A 22,204-nucleotide genomic window follows, 5' to 3' on the forward strand; every position below is an offset into this window, starting at 1 on the left:
TTCCAGCCGGGCTCAGTCAGGACGGGCGGATCTTGCCCTTTTTATGCTGGAATGGAGCTCGCAAACCCCACCAGATTTCTCCGGCCTCTGGTCTGACGGGCAAGGGGTCTCTGGAAGGTGGCCGAGGCTGAATTCAGCCGGTAGGTACCACAGTGACGACAAAGCTCCACCGACTTACGGTCAGTCCAGGAGCGGGCCAAGCCTTCCTGACCGGTCCAAATTCTGGCCTCGCAAGATCCAATGCAACCTGGCTGCATGGTGCTGCCTTCCCTCCCAATTCAGAGGGTGCCACATCGCATTATCTTCTGAGGTTCGCTAGAAGAGGTGCGGATCCTGGTCGGAGGCCCCTGAGGACTCCCCGGGCGACCCAGAAGCAGGAAGAGGGCAGCAATACGGTTGGGTTGGAGCACCCAGAGAAAGACCCCCCACCAAGGTCAGCAGAGAGACCCCATTTGCCCCACACTTGCCATGGCCCAAGGCTGGTGGTCAGCTCTGTTTAGCCCTACGGCAGGGGGTGTGGGGCCCGGATCGTGGCCCTCGGGCGCACAGAGTGCTGGGGGGCAGGCGGGCCCCCAGAGCCCCTCGCCTGGGGCGGCTTCGCCCGCTTAATCCCGATTTCCTTTGTTTAACCAACCTCAAAGGAAATGTCAAGCGGGATCGGATGTCAGAGGTCAGGGAACATTTGAGATCGATAGAGAATCAATTTAAATCCCAAAGAGCTCAGCCCCCCCCCCCCACACACATACTGCCCTGCCAAGGCTGGGGAGACAATGATTCATCCACGGCAGGTTATCGACCGGCGGACAGAATCGCAAGAGACAAACGGGAGAGGAGAGGAGAGGAGTTTGGGCAGTGGGCGGAAAGGAAGAGAGTGCCGCAAAGTTGGCGCTTCAAAAGAGAAGGGGGCCACTCAGAACTCTGCAAACAGGCGGGGGACTCGGAAAGTCGGACAAGCCCAAGGCGGGGAGTGGGTGGCTGGGGGGGGGGGGTGTGGGTGAGAAAAAGGCCGGGAAGGAATTTCCCCTCCGCGGGTCTCCGGCATCCTTCTCTCCCAGCCACTTCCCGGCTCCAGCCAGAAAGCAAGCGTGGATTTCAGGAGCCCCCCCCCCCCCCCGCCGCCGGAGAAGCCGCGATCGAGCACAGCACCGGCCCCGGGCATGGGCACCTCGGTGCGCACCAGGGCGGGTTGTGCCTGCACGCTCCTGTCACTGCCAGGCAAACCCCAGTTTCTTTTGGGCTCCACCGCCCAAACAGCCACCGCAACCACAACCGACACCACAAGAAGAATCTGCACAAGTTCTAAAGGCAGCTTGGCCACTCTGCCGTCCCCGGGCTCCGGGTTCGAATCCAGACGGATGGCACGGAGGGCTCGGCCCATTTGCAAAGCCGGGAGGAAGGGCTTTCCCCCTCGGCAGGGCGGGCGGGCGGGCGGGCGGGCGGGGGGGTCTGCTCCTGGTGCCTACCTCTGTGCCGCCGTGTTGGCATCCAAGATCCCCGAACTTTGCATCCAGGACCGGACGGCCGACAGCCCTCCGCCGCTGAGGGGCTCTTCCTTCATGGTCAGCCCTCCTCGGGGGAGACCCTCCTGGAGGGAGAACATCAACACGGCCGTTGGAAGGCGCGGGCGGGCGGGCGGGGGCTTGGCCAGAAAGTTGCGTTGGGGGGCGGGTGGGGGTGGGGGGGTGCAGGAGGGGGTCCCCCTTGCTGGGCGAGGGCAGCGCCGCGGGCAGCTCCGTGCCGCCGCCACCACCCGCGCCTCTCGGCCGCCACCTGCCCCTGCGCCGCTCCCGGGCAGCCCGGCCGTGTCGCGGGAGGGAGGCAGGCGGGGAGGCGGCGTCTGCGGGGCGGGACGGCTGCGTTGCGAGCGGCGGGGCGGGCAGGGAGGGGCGGGGGGAGGGGAGGGGAGGGGCGGGGGGAGGGAGGGAGGGAGGGAGAGGGAGGGGGGAGGAGGAGGAGGAGGAGGAGCGGCGGCGGTGGCGGCGAGCGGGGCTGGCGAGGTCGGGGCCAGGCGAGGTGAGCCCAGAGGGGGCGGGCGGTGGGGGTGGGGGGGGGCGGGGGCGCTCACCGGGGGGGCCGTGGGGGCGGCGGGCAGGAGGAGCAGCAGGAGCCTGCGGCGGGGGTCGGCGGGCGGCGAGGGCGAGGGCGACGGGGGCGAGGGCGGCGAGGGGGGCGAGGGCGAGCCCGCGGCGCCCCCTCCCCCTCCCCCTCCCCCTCCCCCCGCGGCGCGCCCCCCCCGCCTGCCCCTCCTCCTCCTCCGCCGCCGCCTCCTCCTGCGCGCAGGGTCGGCGTCGGGCAGGAGCACCATCAGCACGGCCAGCCAGTGGGGCGCGGGCCCGGCGGGAGCCCCCAGGCGCGGGGGGAGCGGGACGCCACCACCGCCGCCGCCGCCGCCGCCTCCTCCCTCTCCCTCTCCGGCCGGGCCGAGCCGGGCCATGCCGCCCGCCGCCGCCGCCGCCGCCGCCGCCTCCCCAGGGAGGGCGGAGGACCAGCAGCAGCAGCAGCAGGAGGGGCAGCAGGAGGAGGAGGAGGAGGCTGGAGCCACCGGGCCGGGCAGGCTGACATCATCCGGGGAGGAGCGGACTCCAGGGGACGCGCGGGCGGGGGCTGGCAGGGAGCACCGGGCGGGGGTCGCCCAGGGCCCGGCTCAGGGGGCCGCCCCCATCCCCACCCCCACCCCCGCCTGCAGGCCCCCCCCGCCCCCAGGGCCCCCCCCGGACAGTGGGCGCCTGTTGACCCCCCCACCCCTCCGTCGCATCCGGTCCTCCCCCCCCCCCCGGGCCCACGGGCCTCATTGCGCAGCGCTTGTCCTCTGCAGCGGCCCACCGGCGGCTCGGGGCCTCAAGGGACGGAGGGAGCCCTCGGCCTGGCTCTGCCCCCTCGGGGGCTCCACCGATCGCAGCTGGCCTGACCCCACATGGCTTCTCCGGCGGCCCCGAACCGCTGGAGCCCCCGCGAGAGTCCGGGCGGGGGTGCTCAGGGAGCCCAACAGGGCTGAGGCAGCGATGCTTTCTAGGTGCTGAGGGGGGTGGCAGTGGGAGAAGGTCTTCTGGAGCTCTGGCCCTGCTGGTGGACCTCATGAGGACCCTTGGGCTCTGGCCCCTGGATGACAAAGGTGGGCCATTGGCCTGATGCAGGGCTTCCATGAACCAGAGGTCATCAAGGGAACCCTCGGCATGGAGCATTAACGCTCTGTCCTCTTGCCTGGGGGACGCAGGGTGGCTTGGGCAGCAGAGGGCCTGAGGGCTGAAGGGGGCCAGCAGCAGACCCCTTGACACCACAAGGGGCGGCTGGAGATGGGGGAGGATCTGGGTCTAGGCCTGGGGGGGGGACCAATGGGCCTTAACTGTTTCTGAGACGGCCTGAGATTACTGAAGGAGAAGAGTTGGTTCTTAGATGCCCCTTTTCCCTGCCTGAAGGGGTCTCATAGTGGCTTCCAGTCACCTTCCCTTTCCTCTCCCCACAACAGACACCCTGTGAGGGAGGGGAGCCTGAGAGAGCCCTGAGATTACTGAAGAAGAAGAAGAAGAGTTGGTTCTTCTATGCTGCGTTTCTCTCCCCAAAGGAGTCTCAAAGTGGCTTCCAGTCGCCTTCCCTTTCCTCTCCCCACAACAGACACCCTGTGAGGGAGGGGAGGCTGAGTGAGCCCTGAGATTACTGAGGAAGAAGAAGAAGAAGAGCTGGTTCTTCTATGCCGCTTTTCTCTACCCGAAGGAGTCTCAAAGTGGCTTCCAGTCGCCTTCCCTTTCCTCTCCCCACAACAGACACCCTGTGAGGGAGGGGAGGCTGAGTGAGCCCTGAGATTACTGAGGAAGAAGAAGAAGAAGAGCTGGTTCTTCTATGCCGCTTTTCTCTACCCGAAGGAGTCTCAAAGTGGCTGACAGTCTCCTTCCTTTTCCTCTCCCTGCATCTGTGAGGGAGGTGAGGCTGAGAAAGCCCTAGTCTTACTACTTGGTTATCACCCAGCTGGCTGTATGTGGGGGAGCGCAGAATCAAACCCAGCTTGCCAGATTAGAAGTCTGCACTTCCTAAGCACTCCACCAAGCTGGTGCAAGCGCATGAAAACCCAGCATTAAACTTTGCTGGCCTGAAAGGTGTCCATGAATGCCAACTTCTTTCTGTTGTTCCATGCCAACGTGTCTGCCCACCTGAATCAGATACCACCATTCATATTGAATACAAAACCCTAAGCATCTCAAACTGAGAAATGGCTGTGGCTCAGGGGGAAAATAGCCTCTTGGCATGTAGGTCACAGGTTCGATCCCCAGCATCTCCAGTTCAAAAAGGACCAGGCAGTAGGTGTGAGACCTTGCCCCTCCTGTGGGTTGCCCTGTTGGTCTGAAGTAGCACAACACAATTTGAGTCCAATGGTACCTTTAAGACCAACAAAGGTTTATTCAAGGTGTGAGCTTTTGTGTACACATGCACACTTCCTCGGGCGCTGTATGAAAGACCTTGACCTGAGACTGTGGAGAACAGCTGCCTTTCTGATTAGGCAACTCCAAGTGTGGTGGACCATCGAGTCATAGAATCATGGAGTTGGAAGGGGTCCCCCATGAACATCTAGTCCAGCCCCCGGCACAAGACAAGACACCCAAGAGCTTGATTAAGTACAAGGCTGCAAGATGTATTAGCCTGATCTCATCAGGTGTCAGAAACTAGGCAGGGTAAACCTCGGCGAGTGCTTGGATGGGAGACCACCAGAAGCAGGCCCCGGCACACCCCCTGTTCCCTTTTTGCATTGGAAACCTGATGGGTCACCAAGGGTCACATGAGACTTGGCACCTCATTTGTTGTTGTTGTTGTGTGCGAAGTCGTGTCCGACCCATCGCGACCCCATGGACAATGATCCTCCAGGCCTTCCTGTCCTCTCCCATTCCCCGGAGGCCTCGTATTTTTATGCAGTTCTAAGCTCCATAATTGCCCGAGGAGATGGGGTGTCTTTCCCTATCTGTGTCCAAACTTTGCCTGCCCTTGTGTCTCTGGGGCAGGAGAACGGGGCTTTTGACTCTGCCTTGCTGCATGAAGCACAGAAAGTCCAGCAAGAGAGTGGAAGTGGCCAGGAGAGAAGGCCGGTCATGGAGAGAGATTACCCCCCCCCACACACACACACATACACACCCCGCCCTGGAGGCCTTTCCCCCCCAGGGGTCTTCCAGCCTGGTGCAGTGGTGAAGAGCGGCAGACTCTAATCTGAAGAACCAGGTTTGGTTCCCCCCTCCACTCTTCCATATGCAGCCACCTGGGTGACTTTGGGCTAGTGATAGTTCTCTTAGAGCAATTCTTGGAGAGTAGTTCTTTTAGAGCTCTCTCCACCCCACCTATCTCACAGGGTGCCTGTTATGGGGAGGAAAGGAAAGGTGCTTGTAAACTGCTTCCGGGCTCCTTTGGGTAGTAAAAAGTGGGGCTTTTCCTTTTTTTCAAAAGCTCTTCTTCCACTGGGTGGTTTTCCTTTCCCTTCTCTGCAGCTCGCTTGTTCTCCCAGTTGCTGGATGAGAGTACAGAGGCTGTGAAGAACATGAAGGTACGAAGCTCCCTTACGCCGAATGAGGCCATCGGTCCATCAAGATGAGGATTGCCTACCCAGACTGGCAGCTGCTCTCCAGGATCTTGGGTTCTTTCACTTTGCCTACCGTTTCAGAAGGTGGCCATGTTGATTCTGCAATAGCACAGTTAAATTCCTGTCTAGTAGCACCACAGAGAAGAACAAGGTTTTTGAGGTGTTATTTATCGCATGGCAGGTGTGTGGCATAGCCAACATGGAGTGTAGCAAGTAAACAAATGAATCTGTTCAGGCTCAAGGGAACTTCCTAACAGGAGTGTGCCAGTTTCCAGCATATCAACAAACCTGGTGAATTACCCATGTTTCAGTAAGCTTCATCAGTGTACAATGTAACCATCAGTGGCCAAAATGGGATGCAATGGCAAATGCTCTGTGTTCTCTCCATCACCAGGAATGTACAGTGGCCATTGCTCACACCCTTCCAAACTGAGAACACAGGGCATTGTGTATTGCATTTTGTCCATTGCACACTGATAAAATATACAGATAAAGTATACAGATAAAGCACAGTGATAAAGTAATTCACCGGGACTTGCTATTCTGCTGGAAACTGCCACACTCCTGTTAAACACTCATCGAACTGTTTATTGAGCCTGCACAGTTTCCTTCGGTGTATAAGTTTTCAAGCAGAGGCTATATAGCCATATGACAAAAATGCTGATTCTCTGAACTACTAAAGAGCATTTATACCTGGCGATGCTAATATTCGTAGACCTCTCTCTACGAATATTAGCATAGAAATATTTGGAGATCAAAGTACATACATATTATCATAGGATTAAGGTCATACCATTCTGATATGATAGGAATTCATCTAAAGAGGACCTATTATTAAAGATTAAAGAGTATCTTGCATCACTGACGAAGATACCGAAAACGAAAAAAATACCCGGGAGTTCATTTTGATGTTTTGGAAGTTTGAGGAATTGTTGATAGTGGAATAAACTGTTATTTGCCATTGCCAGCTTGAAAATAATTTCATTTGCTAGTATTACGGCTGACGGGTCTTCACCTGTTGGATTCTGTGAACTTAGGCAGATTGTGAATAGCTGGGCAGAAGGGACCGTGTTGGTGCTTGGCTCTTGTGGCCCAAGGAAATGCCGGCTGCCACTTTGGGGTTGGGAGGCAAATGTCCTCCAGGCCGGACTGGCCAGGGACCCTGATAGAAGGCAGGTGGACGGACTCCCACGCTTGGCGTATCTGAAGAAGTGAGCAATGGCTGCAGAAACCTCCTTTCCCTGCTACAGATGCTGTTAGTACCTGGACTCTTTCCTGCTGTGACCCTTCTTGACCTGTCCAACATTTAGGTCAACAAATGTTATCAGAGAAAAGCCAAAAACGAATTCAGGCACAGACCCTTTCACCAAAGGGAGGAAAGCAAGAAGCCATTTAAGGTTGTTTCAGACAGGAGACGGGTTTGTCCGCAGTAGAGGTGTTGGCCAGAGTCCTTTTTGAAACCAAGAAGATTTGGGGGGTATGAGCGTATCCCAAAACTCGTATTGGCCTCTCAGTGCTGCTGGGTTCAAATCTCACACGTCAAGGCTGTGGAGGAGTTTTCCCCTCTCCGCAGGCGTTTTTGTGTAGGTACATGTCGCCACCTAGAGGTCTGTGATTAGATGACGAGTTTCCTAAATTGCCTCAGGAATTGGGCTACTTGGGCTGCGTGGCCAGCCTGCCGTCAACCCCTTCATGAAGCCTTCAAGGCAAGAGAGATCCATCCGGAGGTGCTTGGCCATTGTCTGCTTCTGGGCCTCGGCCTTCCTCGGTGGTCTCCAGGGCTGACCCCGCTTAGAAGAGCTGATTTTTATATCCCGCCTTTCAATGCAGCAGCTTCTGATCGCCTTCCCTTTCCTCTCCCCACAACAGACACCCTGTGAGGCGGGTAAGGCTGAGAGAGCCCTGAGATTACTGAAGAAGAAGAAGAGTTGGTTCTTATATGCCGCTTTTCTCTACCCGAAGGAGGCTCAAAGCGGCTTCCAGTCGCCTTCCCTTTCCTCTCCCCACAACAGACACCCTGTGAGGTGGGTGAGGCTGAGAGAGCCCAGAGACTACTGCTTTGTGAGAATAGCACGATCAGGACTGTGACTATCCCAAGGTCACCCAGATGGTTGCAAGCGGAGGAGCAGGGAATCAAACCCAGCTTGCCCAATTAGAAGCTGCCACTTTTAACCATGACTCCACGCTCACTTAACTTCCAAGATCTGAAGAGGTCAGGCTAGCTGGGCTGGCCAGTTCCAGGGAACATTCTGGTTGCTCCCCTGAGCAAGCCTAAAAAACAGATTTTAAAAGGGGAGCCACATTAAAAGTAAACAGTGGCAGTGACAAGTCTGCTACGAAGAGAGAAGCGAGTCTAACATGATGGAAAAGGAGAAGTCAAATCAAATCTGGAGTTGTAAACAAAAAGCATGTTTCTTTCCCAGTCCTCAACCATTTGCAGCCAGCTGGGTACCCCTGAGCCCGTCCCAGCTCTCTCAGAGCCCTCTCAGCCTCCCCTCCCTCACAGGGTATCTGTTGTGGGGAGGGGAAGGCGATTGTAAGCCGCTTTGAGACTCCTTCGGGTAGAGAAAAAGCAGTTTTCTGCCTGGTGGTTTTTTGTATTTTTTTAAATGGGGGTTATTGTTGTGGGGGTTTCATGCTGTAACCCACCACAACCTGGCTTGCTGAGAGGGGCCTGTAAGAAATTAACAACAACAACAACCACCACCTTTGAAAACCCCTTTCTGACACCTTTTATGAAGCCTGCCTGAGGAGAATTAAACAAGCCGTCAGCCTGTCCTTTCCTGTAGACCAGGGGTCTTCTGGAATTCTGAAAGGGAAAAGTGCAACCCCCAAAATAGCTTTCACTGGAGGTGAAGCAGAACCCCAAATGGCTTCTGCCAAAAGGAGGGGCCAAACAGCATAGATCTCCCCACATATCTCCTCGGGGGAAGAATGTCTGAAGGTGGAACAGAACCGCACACCAACTAAGGAAAGCCCAGGGCCTTGCTACTCCTGGTCCTCCGGTGACAGGCCTGGGACTGGCGCCCTACAGTTAATACAATAAAAATAATAAATACTGATGGGAAACCCCGCTGTGGGACTCCTGACCCTTCCTGAACCAAGGGGAGGGGGGAGATAAACCTCCTAAGTGGCACCCAATTTATCCACAGAGCTCTCACTTTGTGCCTGAACTGCAGCTCCGTCTCTCTCTGGCACTCTTATGGGGCGAGTCTGGGAAAAAATGCACATTAGCCGGCTGATGGTAGCCCTCGCAGATTCATTTATTGAGCTCAGATGCAGAGTCTCTGTTGGGGGGTTCGGTCGCCCTCCCCCTCCTGAGGGTCGAACCCCCTCCCTGCAAAATGGGCCGCTGCTAAGACAGTTGTCCCGGCCTTGGTTTGCAGCAGCCGAGTTCTCAACCCGCAGGACGTCTGGCTCCTCGTGGACTTTCCTGCCCTGTGGACCCCTTGCCCCGCCTCGCCGCCCCTTAGGAACGAAGCTGCTGCCGACTTGGAGACCGGCACAGGCCTTCGAAACAGTGCTGCTGCGCCGGCTTTGGGGACCACTTGCGCACTGCAGCCGATGCAAAACATCCAGTGCTGTGGCCCTCGAGCATCTTGCAAAGACAGAATGGGTCTCCTGGTAGCTGGGACAGCAAGGGCTGGAGAGGGGGGTATCCAGAGGCCAAAGAGGCTGTTTCCGGCCCTGCCTGCCACTCCACGCTAACAGCAAGAGATTCCTAGCTCTGGGGAAAGCTGCTCTTGACAGACAGGGGCTCCTAGAAGCAGCAAGAAGAGACGGCCGACCTGAAGCACCCCAAAGCTGCACGGATTTTTGGGGGTGTGTGGGGAGAGGAGAATGCTAAGAAGAGGATCAGGAGGGGCAAGGTCTCGCACCGTCCCCCGTGTGGCCCAGCCGCCAAAGGCCATCCGTGGCTCCGTGCTGGGTTTCTCCAGAGACCTCCATTTCGCCTTCTGCTTCTGCAGGAGACTTGGCAGCTACCGGGCAACCAGGAGCAGGAGGCAGAGGAGGGCCTGGCATCTCGAGCCCCCCACACTCGCTCTGGGGAGCTCGGCCCTTGGAGATGCTTGGCCCCAGAAGCTCTCCTCCCAAGACACCCAAATGGGATTTCACAGGGCTTCCCTGAACAGGCGAGTCTGCCCCCTGAAGAGGCACATAAGGACAGTCTCCGGCCACTCCGCTGGACGCTTCCGGGTCTCTCGGGGGGGTTCCGCCGTCCGGAACTTCCTTGGGTGGCTCTCCGGAGTCATCCAGCTGCAGCTCTTCTGCTAACTCCTGGCCCTGCCCTTCTGTCCTGCTGGACATGCCAGTCTCTATGGCTTCTCCTGAACCTCTGCTCTCAGTGGGGCTGCAGGCCGCAGATTCTCTGTCCCCAGGACTGAGCGACTCCTCCCCCCGTGGCAGAGGCTCCGCCTCCTCCGTGCCGCCGTGGTTCACCTGACTCGCCTCACCTGCCAAGGCCTTGACCGGCTGGTGGCACAGCGGGCAGGTGTCCTGGACGTAGAACCATTTGCGGAGGCAGCCGCCGTGGAAGATGTGGCCGCAGCGGGTGACCACGGCCAGCGTCATCTCCTGCGCCGGAAGGAAGCAGACGGTTAAAGGGGAAAGGGAGCAGGGCAGAGAGAAGGAGGGGGTTTCCAAGCAACGGGGAGGAGGAGGAGGAGGAGGAGGAGGAGGGCGCTTCTGCTGATATTACAGATGTCACACAGCTGCCCAAGCTTGGGTAAGTGCAGGGTAGCCAGATTTCGGAAACTCAGAGTCAACCCTGCCTAGTTCTTGGATGGGAGACCCGAGGAAGTTCAGGCATGCTACGGAGAGGGAAGGCAAGGGCAAACCACCTCAGGAGGCACCGAGAGCCCTGCATCCTTCGGTCTACTCAGCAGGTGGGAAGGGTCTTGCTGAGAAGGAAGCTTCAGAGCAGGGGTAGTCAAACTGCGGCCGTCCAGATGTCCATGGACTACAATTCCCAGGAGCCCCCTGCCAGCGAATGCCAGCGAATGCTGGCAGGGGGCTCCTGGGAATTGTAGTCCATGGACATCTGGAGGGCCGCAGTTTGACTACCCCTGCTTCAGAGGGTTAGCCATGCCGGTCTAGAGCTCTGTGGAGGGCTGCCCTTGAGACTGATCCGGAAACTTCCCCCGGTCCTTGCCCGACCCTATAACTGCTACACCACGCTGCCTCTAGCTACTTCCCCCCCCCCTCCATGAAAAAGACAGCCCTCACCTGAAAGCAGATGGCACACACGTCGTTGTGCTCCTGCAGCTGCTCCCGGGTGGCCCTCGGAAGAGAGTTGATCTTCTCGGCCGCCTCCCTCCGGAGCAGGAAGCTGCGCCAGCCGGACTGGGCCCTCAGCCAGACGTTGAAGTACGAGTGGATGATGATGACGGAGGCCCCCATCCAGCTCCACTCCCCGAAGACGGACTCCCAGGTGCCGTAGGCCACCACGCAGACGGCCACCAGGAACTCCAGCACCCGGCTGACGGCGTGGACGTAGTAGACGATCTCGTCCATCTTCTCCACGGGCGCCTCCTGGAAGAGCTCCATCATGAAGAGGCCGTAGATGAAGAGGGTCCCCATCACCTGGGTAGGGGGGAAGCACAGAGCTGGAAGGGACCCCCAGGGGTCATCTAGTGCAGCCTCCCGTGTAATGCAGGAAACCCACAACTGCCTCCCCCGCTGGCCTCTGCTCAATGTGCCCAGGAAGGCGCTGAACAGGGGTCTCTGGGTCAATCCAGGGTCTCTGCCAAGACAAGTCCCCCCTTCTTATATTGGTGTATTTGGTTTTTCCTACCTAAATGCAGAACTTTACATTTGTCCCTATTGAATTTCATTTTATTCACAGTTTAGCCCAGTTCTCGAGCCTCTCAAGACCGTCCTGTATTCTGTTGCTGTCTTCAGTTGTGTTTGCTACCCCTCCCAGTTTAGTATCATCTGCAAATTTAATAAGTATCCCCTCTAATCCCTCATCGCAATCATCTATAAATATGTTGAACATGGTAGGTAGGTGGGCTGAGAGACCTCTGAGAGAACTGTGCTGTGAGAACTATCAGGGCTGTGACTGCCCCAAGGCTAAGAGTCGCCGCTCTTAAGCACAACCCCATGCTGGCTTTTCCGGGCTGCCCATAAGAACTGATCCGGTGGCCTATTGCACAGGGGGCCAAAGCCCGACCTGGCTCTGCCCACATTCCCAACACCCTCGGCAGGCCCTAGGAAAGGCGTCGGCAGGAACCATGGTGCCCACGGACACTGAGTTGGGGACCCCTGCTTTATGCTGCGGCCAAGGAGTGCAGAAGAGGTATCTGTGAGAGATGAGAGCATTTTCTCCTTTGGGTGTTTTTGCAGTCAGGCGCTCAGTAGGTCCGAAGGCGGCCCACAGAAAATGTGCCTGAGTACAACAGCGAAGGAGGGGCAGAAGAAGAAGAGTTGGTTCTTATATGCCGCTTTTCCCTACCCGAAAGAGGCTCAAGGGGGCTCACAGTCGCCTTCCCTTTCCTCTCCCCACAACAGACACCCTATGAGGTGGGTGAGGCTGAGAGAGCCCTGATATCACTGCCTGGTCAGAACAGTTTTATCAGTGCCGTGGCGAGCCCAAGGTCACCCAGCTGGTTGCATGTGGGGGAGCGCAGAATCGAACCCGGCATGCCAGATTAGAAGTCTGCACTCCTAACCACTACACCAAACTGGCTCTCAGAATCTGCGGAAACACGTGAAGCCAACCGACTCGGGGGGGAGGTACCTGCAGCGAGGTCAGCATGCAGCTCGAGACGAGGATGAGGAGCCAGAAGTCCATGTGGAAGAAGTGGGCGATCTTGTAGGCCATGAAGCCCGGGAAGAACAGGAGGAAGAGGCACATGCTGACGCCCCGGAAGTGCTTCCAAACGCTCCTGCGGGGAGAGGCCAGTCAGCGGAGCCGGAGCCAGAACACGCCTCGGGAGGAGACAGCCCGGCACAAAGGTCTCTGCTCAGCAGCAGCATGCGCAGTCTCCAGCGGAGAGGGGCCTTTCCCAGGGCTGGATTCCCGAAATCCGGGAAGAGGATCGCTCAGACCTTCCCCTTATTTAATCCATATGTACCCCTGCGAGTGGCTTACACTGCTTTCCTGCTCTCCATTTATCTTCACAAGGAACCTTGTGAGGTAGGCTAGGCTGAAGAATCTTAAAGTGGGAAGGGGCCACAGAGGCCATCTAGTCCCACCCCCTGCTCAGTGCAGGATCAGCCTCAAGCATCCAGGAGAAGGATCTGTCCAGCCGCTGCTTAAAGACTGCCAGTGATGGGGGAGCTCCCCACCTCCTTAGGCAGCCCCTTCCACTGCTGAACTAGACTCCCAGAATCCTAGAGTGGGAAGGGGCCATGCAGGCCATCTAGTCCCACCCTTTGCTCAGTGCAGGATCAGCCTCCAGCATCCAGGAGAAGGATCTGTCCAGCCGCTGCTTGAAGACGGCCAGTGATGGGGGAGCTCCCCACCTCCTGAGGCAGCCCCTTCCACTGCTGAACTAGACCCATAGAATCCTAGAGTGGGAAGGGGCCATGCAGGGCCACCCAGCAAGCACCCGGCACGACTGAGGATTCGAACCTGGGTCCCCCCAGATACTTGTCTGACCCCCTTAACCTCCCATTGGCTTTCCCTTCAGCTGAAAAAGTAGAAAAGAGCAAGAATGCATCCTCTGGGCCTGCCTGCAAACAGTTATCTCCTACTAAGCTGTTTCCACTCCCTTAATTTTTGCTTCCCCACCCCATCCCCCCTTGCTTCCCTGCTGCCCCCCAACCCTCTCTTTCAACCCCTTCCTGGCGACCGAACAGCTGCCAAAGCATCTCCTGTCAGGCCCAGAGCCGGCTCCAGTGCACGGGAGGGGGTGGTGTCACCTGTTCTGCGAGGCCCCCAGCCCCAGCACAATGGGGTCCGCAATCTCGATCATGGACTGCAGGGTCGACGTCACCACGATGAAGAGGATGATGCTGAGGAGGAAGGTCCGCTGGAGGAGCTGCAGGTCCAGCAGGTCCGTCTGGAGGGCCAGGAGCAGCAGGGTCACCCCCTCCGTCACGCCCCTGCAGGCCCATGACAGGGAGAGAAATTAGCCAGAGAACCTGGCGATCCACGGGGATCAGGTGGGCAGGTCACCTACTGAAGGGTCTTTCCCCCAGGGAGGGTCCATCTAGTCCAGCATCCCATCCCACACCAACCAGGTCCTCTAGAGCAGGGGTAGTCAACCTGTGGTATAGAATCACAGAATCATAGAGTTGGAAGGGCCCATAGAGGCCATCTAGTCCAACCCCCTGCTCAACGCAGGATTAGCCCTAAGCATCCTAAAGCATCCAAGAAAAGTGTGTATCCAACCTTTGCTTGAAGACTGCCAGTGAGGGGGAGCTCACCACCTCCTTAGGCAGCCTATTCCACTGCTGAACTACTCTGACTGTGAAAAACTTTTTCCTGATATCTAGCCTATATCGTTGTACTTGAAGTTCAAACCCATTACTGCGTGTCCTCTCCTCTGCAGCCAGCAGAAACAGCATCCTGCCCTCCTCCAAGTGACAACCTTTCAAATACTTAAAGAGGGCTATCATGTCCCCTCTCAACCTCCTTTTCTCCATGCTGAACATTCCCAAGTCCCTCAACCTATCTTCATAGGGCTTGGTCCCTTGGCCCCAGATCATCTTCGTTGCTCTCCTCTGTACCCTTTCAATTTTATCGACGTCCTTCTTGAAGTGAGGCCTCCAGAACTGCACACAGTACTCCAGGTGTGGTCTGACCAGTGCCGTATACAATGGGACTATGACATCTTGTGATTTTGATGTGATGCCTCTGTTGATACAGCCCAAAATGGCATTTGCCTTTTTTACCACTGCATCACACTGCCTGCTCATGTTTAGTTTACAATCCACAAGTACCCCAAGGTCTCGTTCACACGCAGGGTTACTTAGAAGCGTATCCCCCATCCAGTAGGCATGCTTTTCATTTTTCTGACCCAGATGCAGAACTTTACACTTATCTATTAAATTGCATCTTGTTCTCATTTGCCCATTTTTCCATTGTGTTCAGATCTCATTGAACTCTGTCTCTATCTTCCGGAGTATTTGCCAGTCCTCCCAATTTGGTGTCATCTGCAAACTTGATGAGTAGTCCCTCCACCCCCTCATCTAGGTCATTAATAAATATGTTAAAAAGTACCGGGCCGAGCCCCGAGCCCTGAGGTACCCCGCTACTCACCTCTCTCCAGTCTGATGAAACACCATTGACAACAACTCTTTGAGTGCGGTTCTCTAACCAATTCCCTATCCACCTGACTATCTGAAAATCCAGATTGCAGTCCTTCAACTTATCCATCAGAACATCATGGGGAACCTTGTCAAAAGCTTTACTAAAATCCAAGTAAAGCTTTTGACAAGGTTCCCAATGATGTTCTGATGGATAAGTTGAAGGACTGCATTTGCTGGCAGGGGCTCATGGGAATTGTAGTCCATGGACATCTGGAGGAACACAGGTTGACTACCCCTGCTCTAGAGAGCAAGCACAGAGCAAGGCCTTCCCCTGATGTTGCCTCCTGCCTCTGGGATTGAGAGGTTGACTGCCTCTGAATGTGGAGGTTCCCCTCAGTCACCGTGTCCAGTAGCCACCGATCAACTTAATCCTCCCTTTGAATTTATATTCCTGCGGCCTCCGGTACAACCTCTGGCAGCGAACTCCGCATTTTTACTTGCAGGGCAGGCTCTTTTAGACACAGAGGAAGGTTTAACACCCGGCTCCTCTTATTTCCCCCCACGAAAGGAAGGAAGCCCCCCACGAAAGCCTGCCAATGCAGGGGAAAAAGGGGTTTCGAGAAGGCCAGGTGCCTCACCGGGGCTGTCTCACCTGTGCATCACGTTGCCATTCTGGAAAGCGTCAAAGCCGGCCAGGTAGAACTTGCAGAGCTTCAGCAGGCCCAGGGCCAGGTAGGAGACGGTGAAGGTGAGTCCAATGAGGGAGTACGGGCTGCTGCAGCATTCGGCCACACTGCGGGGGAAGAGACCCGATGAAGAGCCCCTCCGGAAGAGAGTCCGAGCCCCCTCAGCTCCAGCCTCTGGTACCCCACCCCTCCCACCCAGGGGCCGGCATGAGGCCTCTGCCACGTTCACAAGCACGGCATGAAGGCTATGCCCCCATCCAGGACCTGGTATTCCAATATATGGAATTCAGATACACTGCCACTAGAAATGGAGGTTCCATTTAACTCCCACGAGGGCTAGCCGCTGGTAGAGCCTTCTCCCTCCCTATTTGAAACCGACTGCTGCCGTCAACCAGCAGCACAACGAATTCCCTCAATGAGTTGGGTGAATTATTTCCTTCCGGTTGCAATAAGTCAGCCTATATGCCAGACCGGGGAGTTTTAATCCCTTATGCGCCTTTGCCCTGGTCTTCCCTTGCCGTTTGGTCTCCTTGTTCACCCTATTTAGATTTGAATTGTTTTATTTATTTATTCATGGGATGGGATTTGCAGTCTGCTCTTATCTTTGGGAACTGGGGGAGGATTGCATTGTATAGTTCAACAACCCCGGTCTAAAACTTAAAATTACTTCCAGTTTACCCTAAACTCTTATACCTTAAAATCATCATAATAAATAACAATAAATTCTGAATATTAAAATTGACTGTGGCCTTGCCTCTGTGGGGCTGGGAGGGAGGGGAATCACTCCATCTAGTATAACATTTCACCGTGGTGGGGGCTGGACAGAGGGGCAAGCGGAACTGCACGTTACCTCTGGCTTCAACCACGGGCCTGGCGGAACGGCCAACTTTCAAGTCCTGCAGAACTAGCATCTCCCATTAAAAAGAACCAGGCAGGAGCGTATGGGAGAGACCTCGGCCTGAGACCCTGGAGAGCCACTGCTAGTTAGAGCAGACTGACCGTGATGGTCCTCCGGTCTCATTCAGTATAAGGCAGCTTCATGTGTCCGTCTTTACATGAGGTGGGGTCGGGCTGAGGGGCAGAGCCTCTGCTTGGCCTGCAGAAGGGACCCTGGTTCAATCCCCAGCATCTCCAGCCAAGGATCAGGCAGAAGGTGACGTGAAAGACCTTTTCTCTGCTGAGACCTTGGAGAGTGGCTGTCAGTCTGAGTAGTCAATACTGACTTGGATGGACAGATGGTCTGACTCAGTATTTGGCACCATCCGTGCCCCTTTGAGCCACGCCTGGGTCTAGCCCCCCTGCTCATCACCATGAGGGGCCCCAGACAAGAAGCCAACCATCAAGCCAACACAAAGGGGGGAAGGGGGAATGAAGAGCGCGTGACGCAACAGGAAATGGGCGTTCAGCTTCCCGTCCTGCCTGTCTCCACCTTGCCGGCTGCCTGCTTACCTGCTGAGGAAGACGAACAGGAGCCCTTGCTGGGAGAGGAGGGGCCCCGAGGAGACCCAGAAAGCGTAGATCTTGAGGGTGAACAGCACCAGCCAGAAGACCAGGAACAGCACGGGGATGGCCAGCCGTCTCCAGAGGGACGTGCCCAGAGCCACGAGCTGGTAGACCTCCAGTGCCTGGAGACGAGAGAGGCAAAGAGAGATCCCAGCAAGGCCTTCGGTGCATGCTTGGTGACCACCGTGTGCCTCTCCAGAACACCCCCTACCTTGCAAGGGCCTGAACACCCAGCTCTCCTCCGGTCCTCCTCAGAACCTCAGGGAGGTGGATAAGCAGGGCGGGGTGGGCAAAGCGGATCCAAAGGAGGTTTCCTCCTTAGGCTTATTATTGACATTATTATTATAGCTACATTTATTTTCCACCCTAAGACTCAGGGCAGACTAAAACGTACACAAGACTGCAATTCAAAATAAACACATGAATTCGTAACTGTTAGAACAAGAGCTAAACTAGCTGCCTGCTCTGCCTGAATCTCTATTGTTCATTCAGCTTCTTGGCAAACAAGCTGAGGACGGTTCACAACAGTAAGATAAAAGAATCAATAAAACAGTTAAAACAGCACAAAGAGACTAAAACTAACATAGAACCATAGAGTTGGAAGGGGCCACGCAGGCTGTCTAGTCCAACCGGCTGCTCAAGGCCATCTAGTCCAGCCCCCTGCGTCCACCCCCTCTGTTGATCCAGCCCAGATCTGAGCAGACAGAGGGATGCGGCGGTCAAGAAGGCAAAGGCAGTTTTGGGCTGGGTCAACGGAGGCAGCACATTGAAATCGCAAGAGGCCCTAATCCCTATGCTGCATCCCACACTGGCCAGTCCTGGGTGCAGTTCTGGAGGCCTCCCTTCAAAAAGCACACGGACAAAATGGAGAGGGGGCAGAGGAGAGAGACGGGGATGATCCAGGCCTGGGGATCAAGCCCTACAAGAGAAGGTGGAGGGAGTGGGAATGTTCAGCTTGGAGAAGAGGAGGGTGAGAGGGGACAGGAGGGCTGCCTTTAAGTTATTAGAAGGTTGGGAGGCTTGGGTTGTGGACACAACCTGCTCCTTCTGCTGATCCCCTTGGACTACCTGAAGGAACCCTTGACTCACGGGACTGAGTTAAGACATTCACTGCATTCTGTCTGTCCCTTGGCATTCTGGTTTTGAAATACTGATTCTATCTCCCTGGCAGCTCACCTGTGCTTCCCTCCAGCAGAGAGCTGAAACCAACACAGGAGGCAAAGGAAACAGGTGGCTTCCCGCCTTTGCCTGGGGGAGGTGGAGGGCAGAAAGAAGCTGAGAATGGAGCAACTTACCAGAAGCAGGGCCTTTCAGAGGGGCTGTAGACTCTCAGGGAAGGCCAATCAGGTAGAGACTGAGTTGGCTGCATGCAATTTGAACTGATTGGCCTTCACTGAGAGAGTGCAATTTGCACTGCTGGGCCCTAATGGGCAGAGTGTAATTTGAATGGATTGTCCCTCACTGGCAGAGGGATCTCTCTCTGTTGGCAGCACACCCCCAGGACCAATCAGGTGGGGAGTGAGTTGGCTGCACTCAGCTTCAGCTTGATAATGTTTAGTGGTAGTGATGACGGTTGAGGCTGACCTGCCAGAAGAGGCAGGTGGTTCGATTAGACGTCCTCTGGGCCCTCCTTCCGACTCCATGATTCTAGGACCACATTAACACTTATTTCTCACTCGAGGTCTCGCCACAGCCCAGCGGTGACTAAAGCGGGGTATAAAAGCTACCTCTTCTTCCTCTTCAGGCTGGGATTTTTTTCTCTCAAGGTGCATTGCCGGACCCTAACCTGCACTGCACGGCATGGGCCACAGCTCAGAGCGCAGGTGGGGGGGAAGGGGCGGCTCCTGTAACATGTAAACCTCCCGCCTGCCCGTGGTTCTCACCTGACCGACCTCCCTGCAGGCTGCCACGGCCAGGGAGAAGAACACCGAGAAGGAGGAGGCCACGACGTAGAGCGCCCCCAGGGCTGTGAGCACCACAGCGAAGGTGTTGACCACGGCCAGCGCCTGTAGCGGGAAGCAGCACAGCCGTGCCACCAGGGGGAGGAGCGGAGCGGAGAAGAGCCACACCCGCCTGGTCTTCTGCAGGAGGGCGCAGAGGGTGGCCACGATGACCTGTCCTGGGGAGGAAGCAGAGGCAGCCAGTCGTGTTGGACTATGTCGCAAGCTCTGTCGTGTGCGTGGCTCAAGAGTCTCCTGCGGGGGGCCTTGGAGGAGATGCACAGTTAGATCAGAACCCCCCAGGTATTTTTCAACTCATCTCCCCCTCTGTCCTGATTGGCTCACTTGGAGAGCTCCTGCTCCTTGGAGCACTCTTCCTCCCTGCTTGCTGAATGAGGACGAACAGAACAGTTAGACGGTTAGGCCTCTCCTCCTATTCTATGCATAGTTGTTTCTCTTCCTAACAAAACTATTTTAGATCTTCTGCCCCCCAAGCCAGCTGCCCTCTACTCTGACTGTGGGTCTGCAAGGAAAGAATCGACTCAGCAGCTTTGAAGGGAACCAACGATCAGGGCAGCAGGGCAAGCGATGAATAGGATTGAGATTGGGAAATGGTGGACAGGAACCAGGGTTGCTAACTGCCCAGAGGAAAGGAGTCCCGTCCCACCCAGCAGCCCCCTCTCACCTGTGAGCACGGTGGCAAAGCGACTGAGCGCCAGGGGGTCGTTGTGCACCATCCCTTGGAAGTCATGGTCCACCTCCTGCCGGACGTAGTCCCTGCAATGAGAACCCATCCAGCTTCGGGAAACCAGCCAACAGGCAAGGGTGTGTGTGTGTCTCCCCTGTCCGAGGCCAGAGCTCCAGCCACAAGCCCTTCTCCCGAGAAGAACCGCCCACTCTCCAGCTTCTGAGCAGCCAGTTACTAGCGTCCTCCATGCATGTGCAATTGCTTCAGCTTAGTCAACCATAAAATCCTAGAATCATAGAGTAGGAAGGGACCTCCTGGGTCATCTAGTCCAACCCCCTGCACTATGCAGGACACTCACAACCCTCTCGCTCGTCCACTGTCACCTGCCACCCCTTGAAATCTTCACTGGCAGTATTCAAGCAAAGGCTGGATACACACTTTTCTTGGATGCTTTAGGATGCTTTGGGCTGATCCTGCATTGAGCAGGGGGTTGGACTAGATGGCCTGTGTGGCCCCTTCCAACTCTATGATTCTATAATTCTATTCTATGACTCTATGAACCTTCCCAGAATCAGCCTCTCCATCGGACGGCTCTCCAGCCTCTGTTTAAAAATCTCCAAGGCTGAAGAACCCACCACTTCCTGAGGAAGCCTGTTCCACTGAGGGACCGCTCTGACTGTCAGAACCCTTTAGGTTCTTGCAAGGACAAGGAAACAAATGCCACTTTTAATGTGTTCATTCAACATCTTCCTAGGATGTCCCCAACTCCTCTGATCTCGGAGGCTAAGTCCGGCGATGGGAGACCACCAGGGAGGGCTCTGCAGAGGAAGGCCATGGCCAGCCCCCTCAAAAGCCCCTTGCTGGGTTCCCCACAAACCGGTTGTTCCTTGACAACACTTTACACACGTACTACTGCATGGCAGTCCTCACCTGGCCGTCTGATGGCCCACGTACAGCAGGAGCATCGTCAGGATGTACAGGTACAACTTCACGAGGGACCGGACGGGGAGAAGGAGGAGCACCACGCACGCCAGGTGGCCTGAGAGAGGAGGAGGCAGGGAACCCAAGGGCAGCGCTTTGAAGGGTTGGCTTAGGTTTTTTTTTTCTTTAAGCCTCCAGGAGGTTACTCCGCTGCCAGATTCCTGGAGGCATTCCGGGAGGCTTGGGGGTGCAGGGTGGGGAGGGCATGCCAGGGGTGGCCCTCCCTTTCCTGCAGGGGGCAGACCTGGGGCCGGGGCCGCCCCCACCCCCACCCCCACCCCTCTCTCCCTCCCTCCCTCCTTCCCTCCGTGGGGGGCTCACCTGCGTAGTAGAGGGCGCGCAGGTGCTGGGCGGGCAGGGCGCGGGGCGGCAGCAGGTCGGCGAAGGCTTGGGCGTCGCAGCGGTAGAGCAGGTCGAGCAGGACGACGCCGGGCACCCGCAGCGCCACGTTGGCCACCCGCTCCAGGCCGGGCATGGCGGGCCGCCCCTCTCCCCTCCCCCCAAGGCCCCCTCCCCGCGGGGATCAGGGGCAGCCCCCAAGGGGGCGGGGGAGGCGCGCTTTGCACCTAGGGGGCCCTGGGGGCTACCAATTCTGCTCCCGGGGAGGGAAACAGCCTCTCTAACGGGGGGAGGGGAGGGACTGACGCCGGGGGTCTTTGCTTTCCTCCCTGGCACGCTCACCTGGCAGCCAGGTGAGCCCTGGCCTCCTCACCTGTACAGGGAGGGAGGGAGGGAGAGAGGGTCGCCTCCCCCACCTCTTCCCGCTCCCCCCTCCCGCCCCCACCTTGTCTAGCGCCGCACTTTCACTTTCTCTTCAGCCCCGCCCCTGCAGGCAGGGTAAGCCCCCCCAGGCAAGGGCGCCGCGAAGGCGCGGCGGCCATCTTGGTCTTTGGCGCTTGCCCTTCTCCGTCAGCCGGCGCCGCGTGGCGGGAGGGCGAAGGCGTGGTGCGCGTGCGCGGCCGCCATCTTTCGTGAGGGCGCGTCGGCGGCGCCAAGAGATGTCGGCAAATGACGGGAGTCTCGACGGCCGGCGCCAATTGGCAGCCCCCTCGCCATGTGCGGGGGAAAAATGGCGGAAGTCGCGCCCAGCACCTTGCGCTGGGTGGCGAAACCTCCAGAGGGGCCCTGGAGATCTCCCGGAATCACAACGGATCTCCCGTCGACAGACATTGGCGCTCCTGGAGGATTTTTTTTTGGGGGGGGAGCTGGATTTGGAGCGAGGAGGGATCTCAGTGGGGTGCAATCCCTTAGAGCCCCCCTCCCAAGCAGCCATTTACTCCAGGGGAACTGGAGATGAACTGGAATTACAGGGGATCCCCAGGTCCCAACTGGATGTTTGCATCCCTACTTACAGTCCCCCCTACAAAGCATCCACTTTATCCAACGGAGCTTTAGTCTGGATGTGAGCTATCATTCCAGGGGATCTCCAGGTCCCACATGAAGCCTGAATAGGGAATCCCCCTTGCCCCATCCCTAAAAGGCCCCTCCCTTCCCCAATCCCACCCCCTGGTCATAGGGATGCCAGTCCCCAGGGGGGACTAAAGAGATTAGTTTCCCCTTGGATATCTGTGTGTTGGTTAGTTCTGTTTGTTAAGGAGAACTCCAGACTGCATGAGCTCCTTTGGATGGTCCCCCGTTGCTCCCATCCCTG

General features: G+C 57.0%; 2 protein-coding genes across 4 annotated transcripts in view; both read right to left on the minus strand.

Moving 5' to 3' along the window:
* Positions 1 to 2,449, minus strand: part of LOC143819529 (transcription factor COE1-like) — an 85,311-nt gene extending 82,862 nt beyond the window's left edge. For all 3 annotated transcript variants that reach the window (XM_077301260.1, XM_077301258.1, XM_077301257.1), the window contains exons 1-2: positions 2,066 to 2,449; positions 1,464 to 1,585 (exon numbers count right to left, since the gene is read on the minus strand). In XM_077301260.1, the coding sequence (XP_077157375.1) occupies positions 1,464 to 1,585; positions 2,066 to 2,434 (491 nt within the window). In that variant the 5' untranslated portion in view covers positions 2,435 to 2,449. The remainder of the gene's footprint in view (positions 1 to 1,463; positions 1,586 to 2,065) is intronic.
* Positions 2,450 to 8,799: 6,350 nt separating this feature from the next.
* Positions 8,800 to 21,402, minus strand: LOC143819528 (RING finger protein 145-like). The gene is made up of 10 exons (XM_077301256.1): positions 20,875 to 21,402; positions 20,503 to 20,611; positions 19,570 to 19,661; positions 18,828 to 19,063; positions 16,891 to 17,066; positions 15,408 to 15,548; positions 13,424 to 13,606; positions 12,297 to 12,444; positions 10,784 to 11,140; positions 8,800 to 10,132 (listed from the first exon to the last, which is right to left on the minus strand). Exons 1-10 carry the CDS (start codon positions 21,026 to 21,028, stop codon positions 9,413 to 9,415), a joined length of 2,316 nt encoding a protein of 771 aa, XP_077157371.1. The 5' UTR covers positions 21,029 to 21,402; the 3' UTR covers positions 8,800 to 9,412.
* Positions 21,403 to 22,204: the final 802 nt, after the last annotated feature.

Source organism: Paroedura picta, chromosome 10, assembly GCF_049243985.1.
Source record: "Paroedura picta isolate Pp20150507F chromosome 10, Ppicta_v3.0, whole genome shotgun sequence".
Lineage (NCBI taxonomy): Eukaryota > Metazoa > Chordata > Lepidosauria > Squamata > Gekkonidae > Paroedura > Paroedura picta.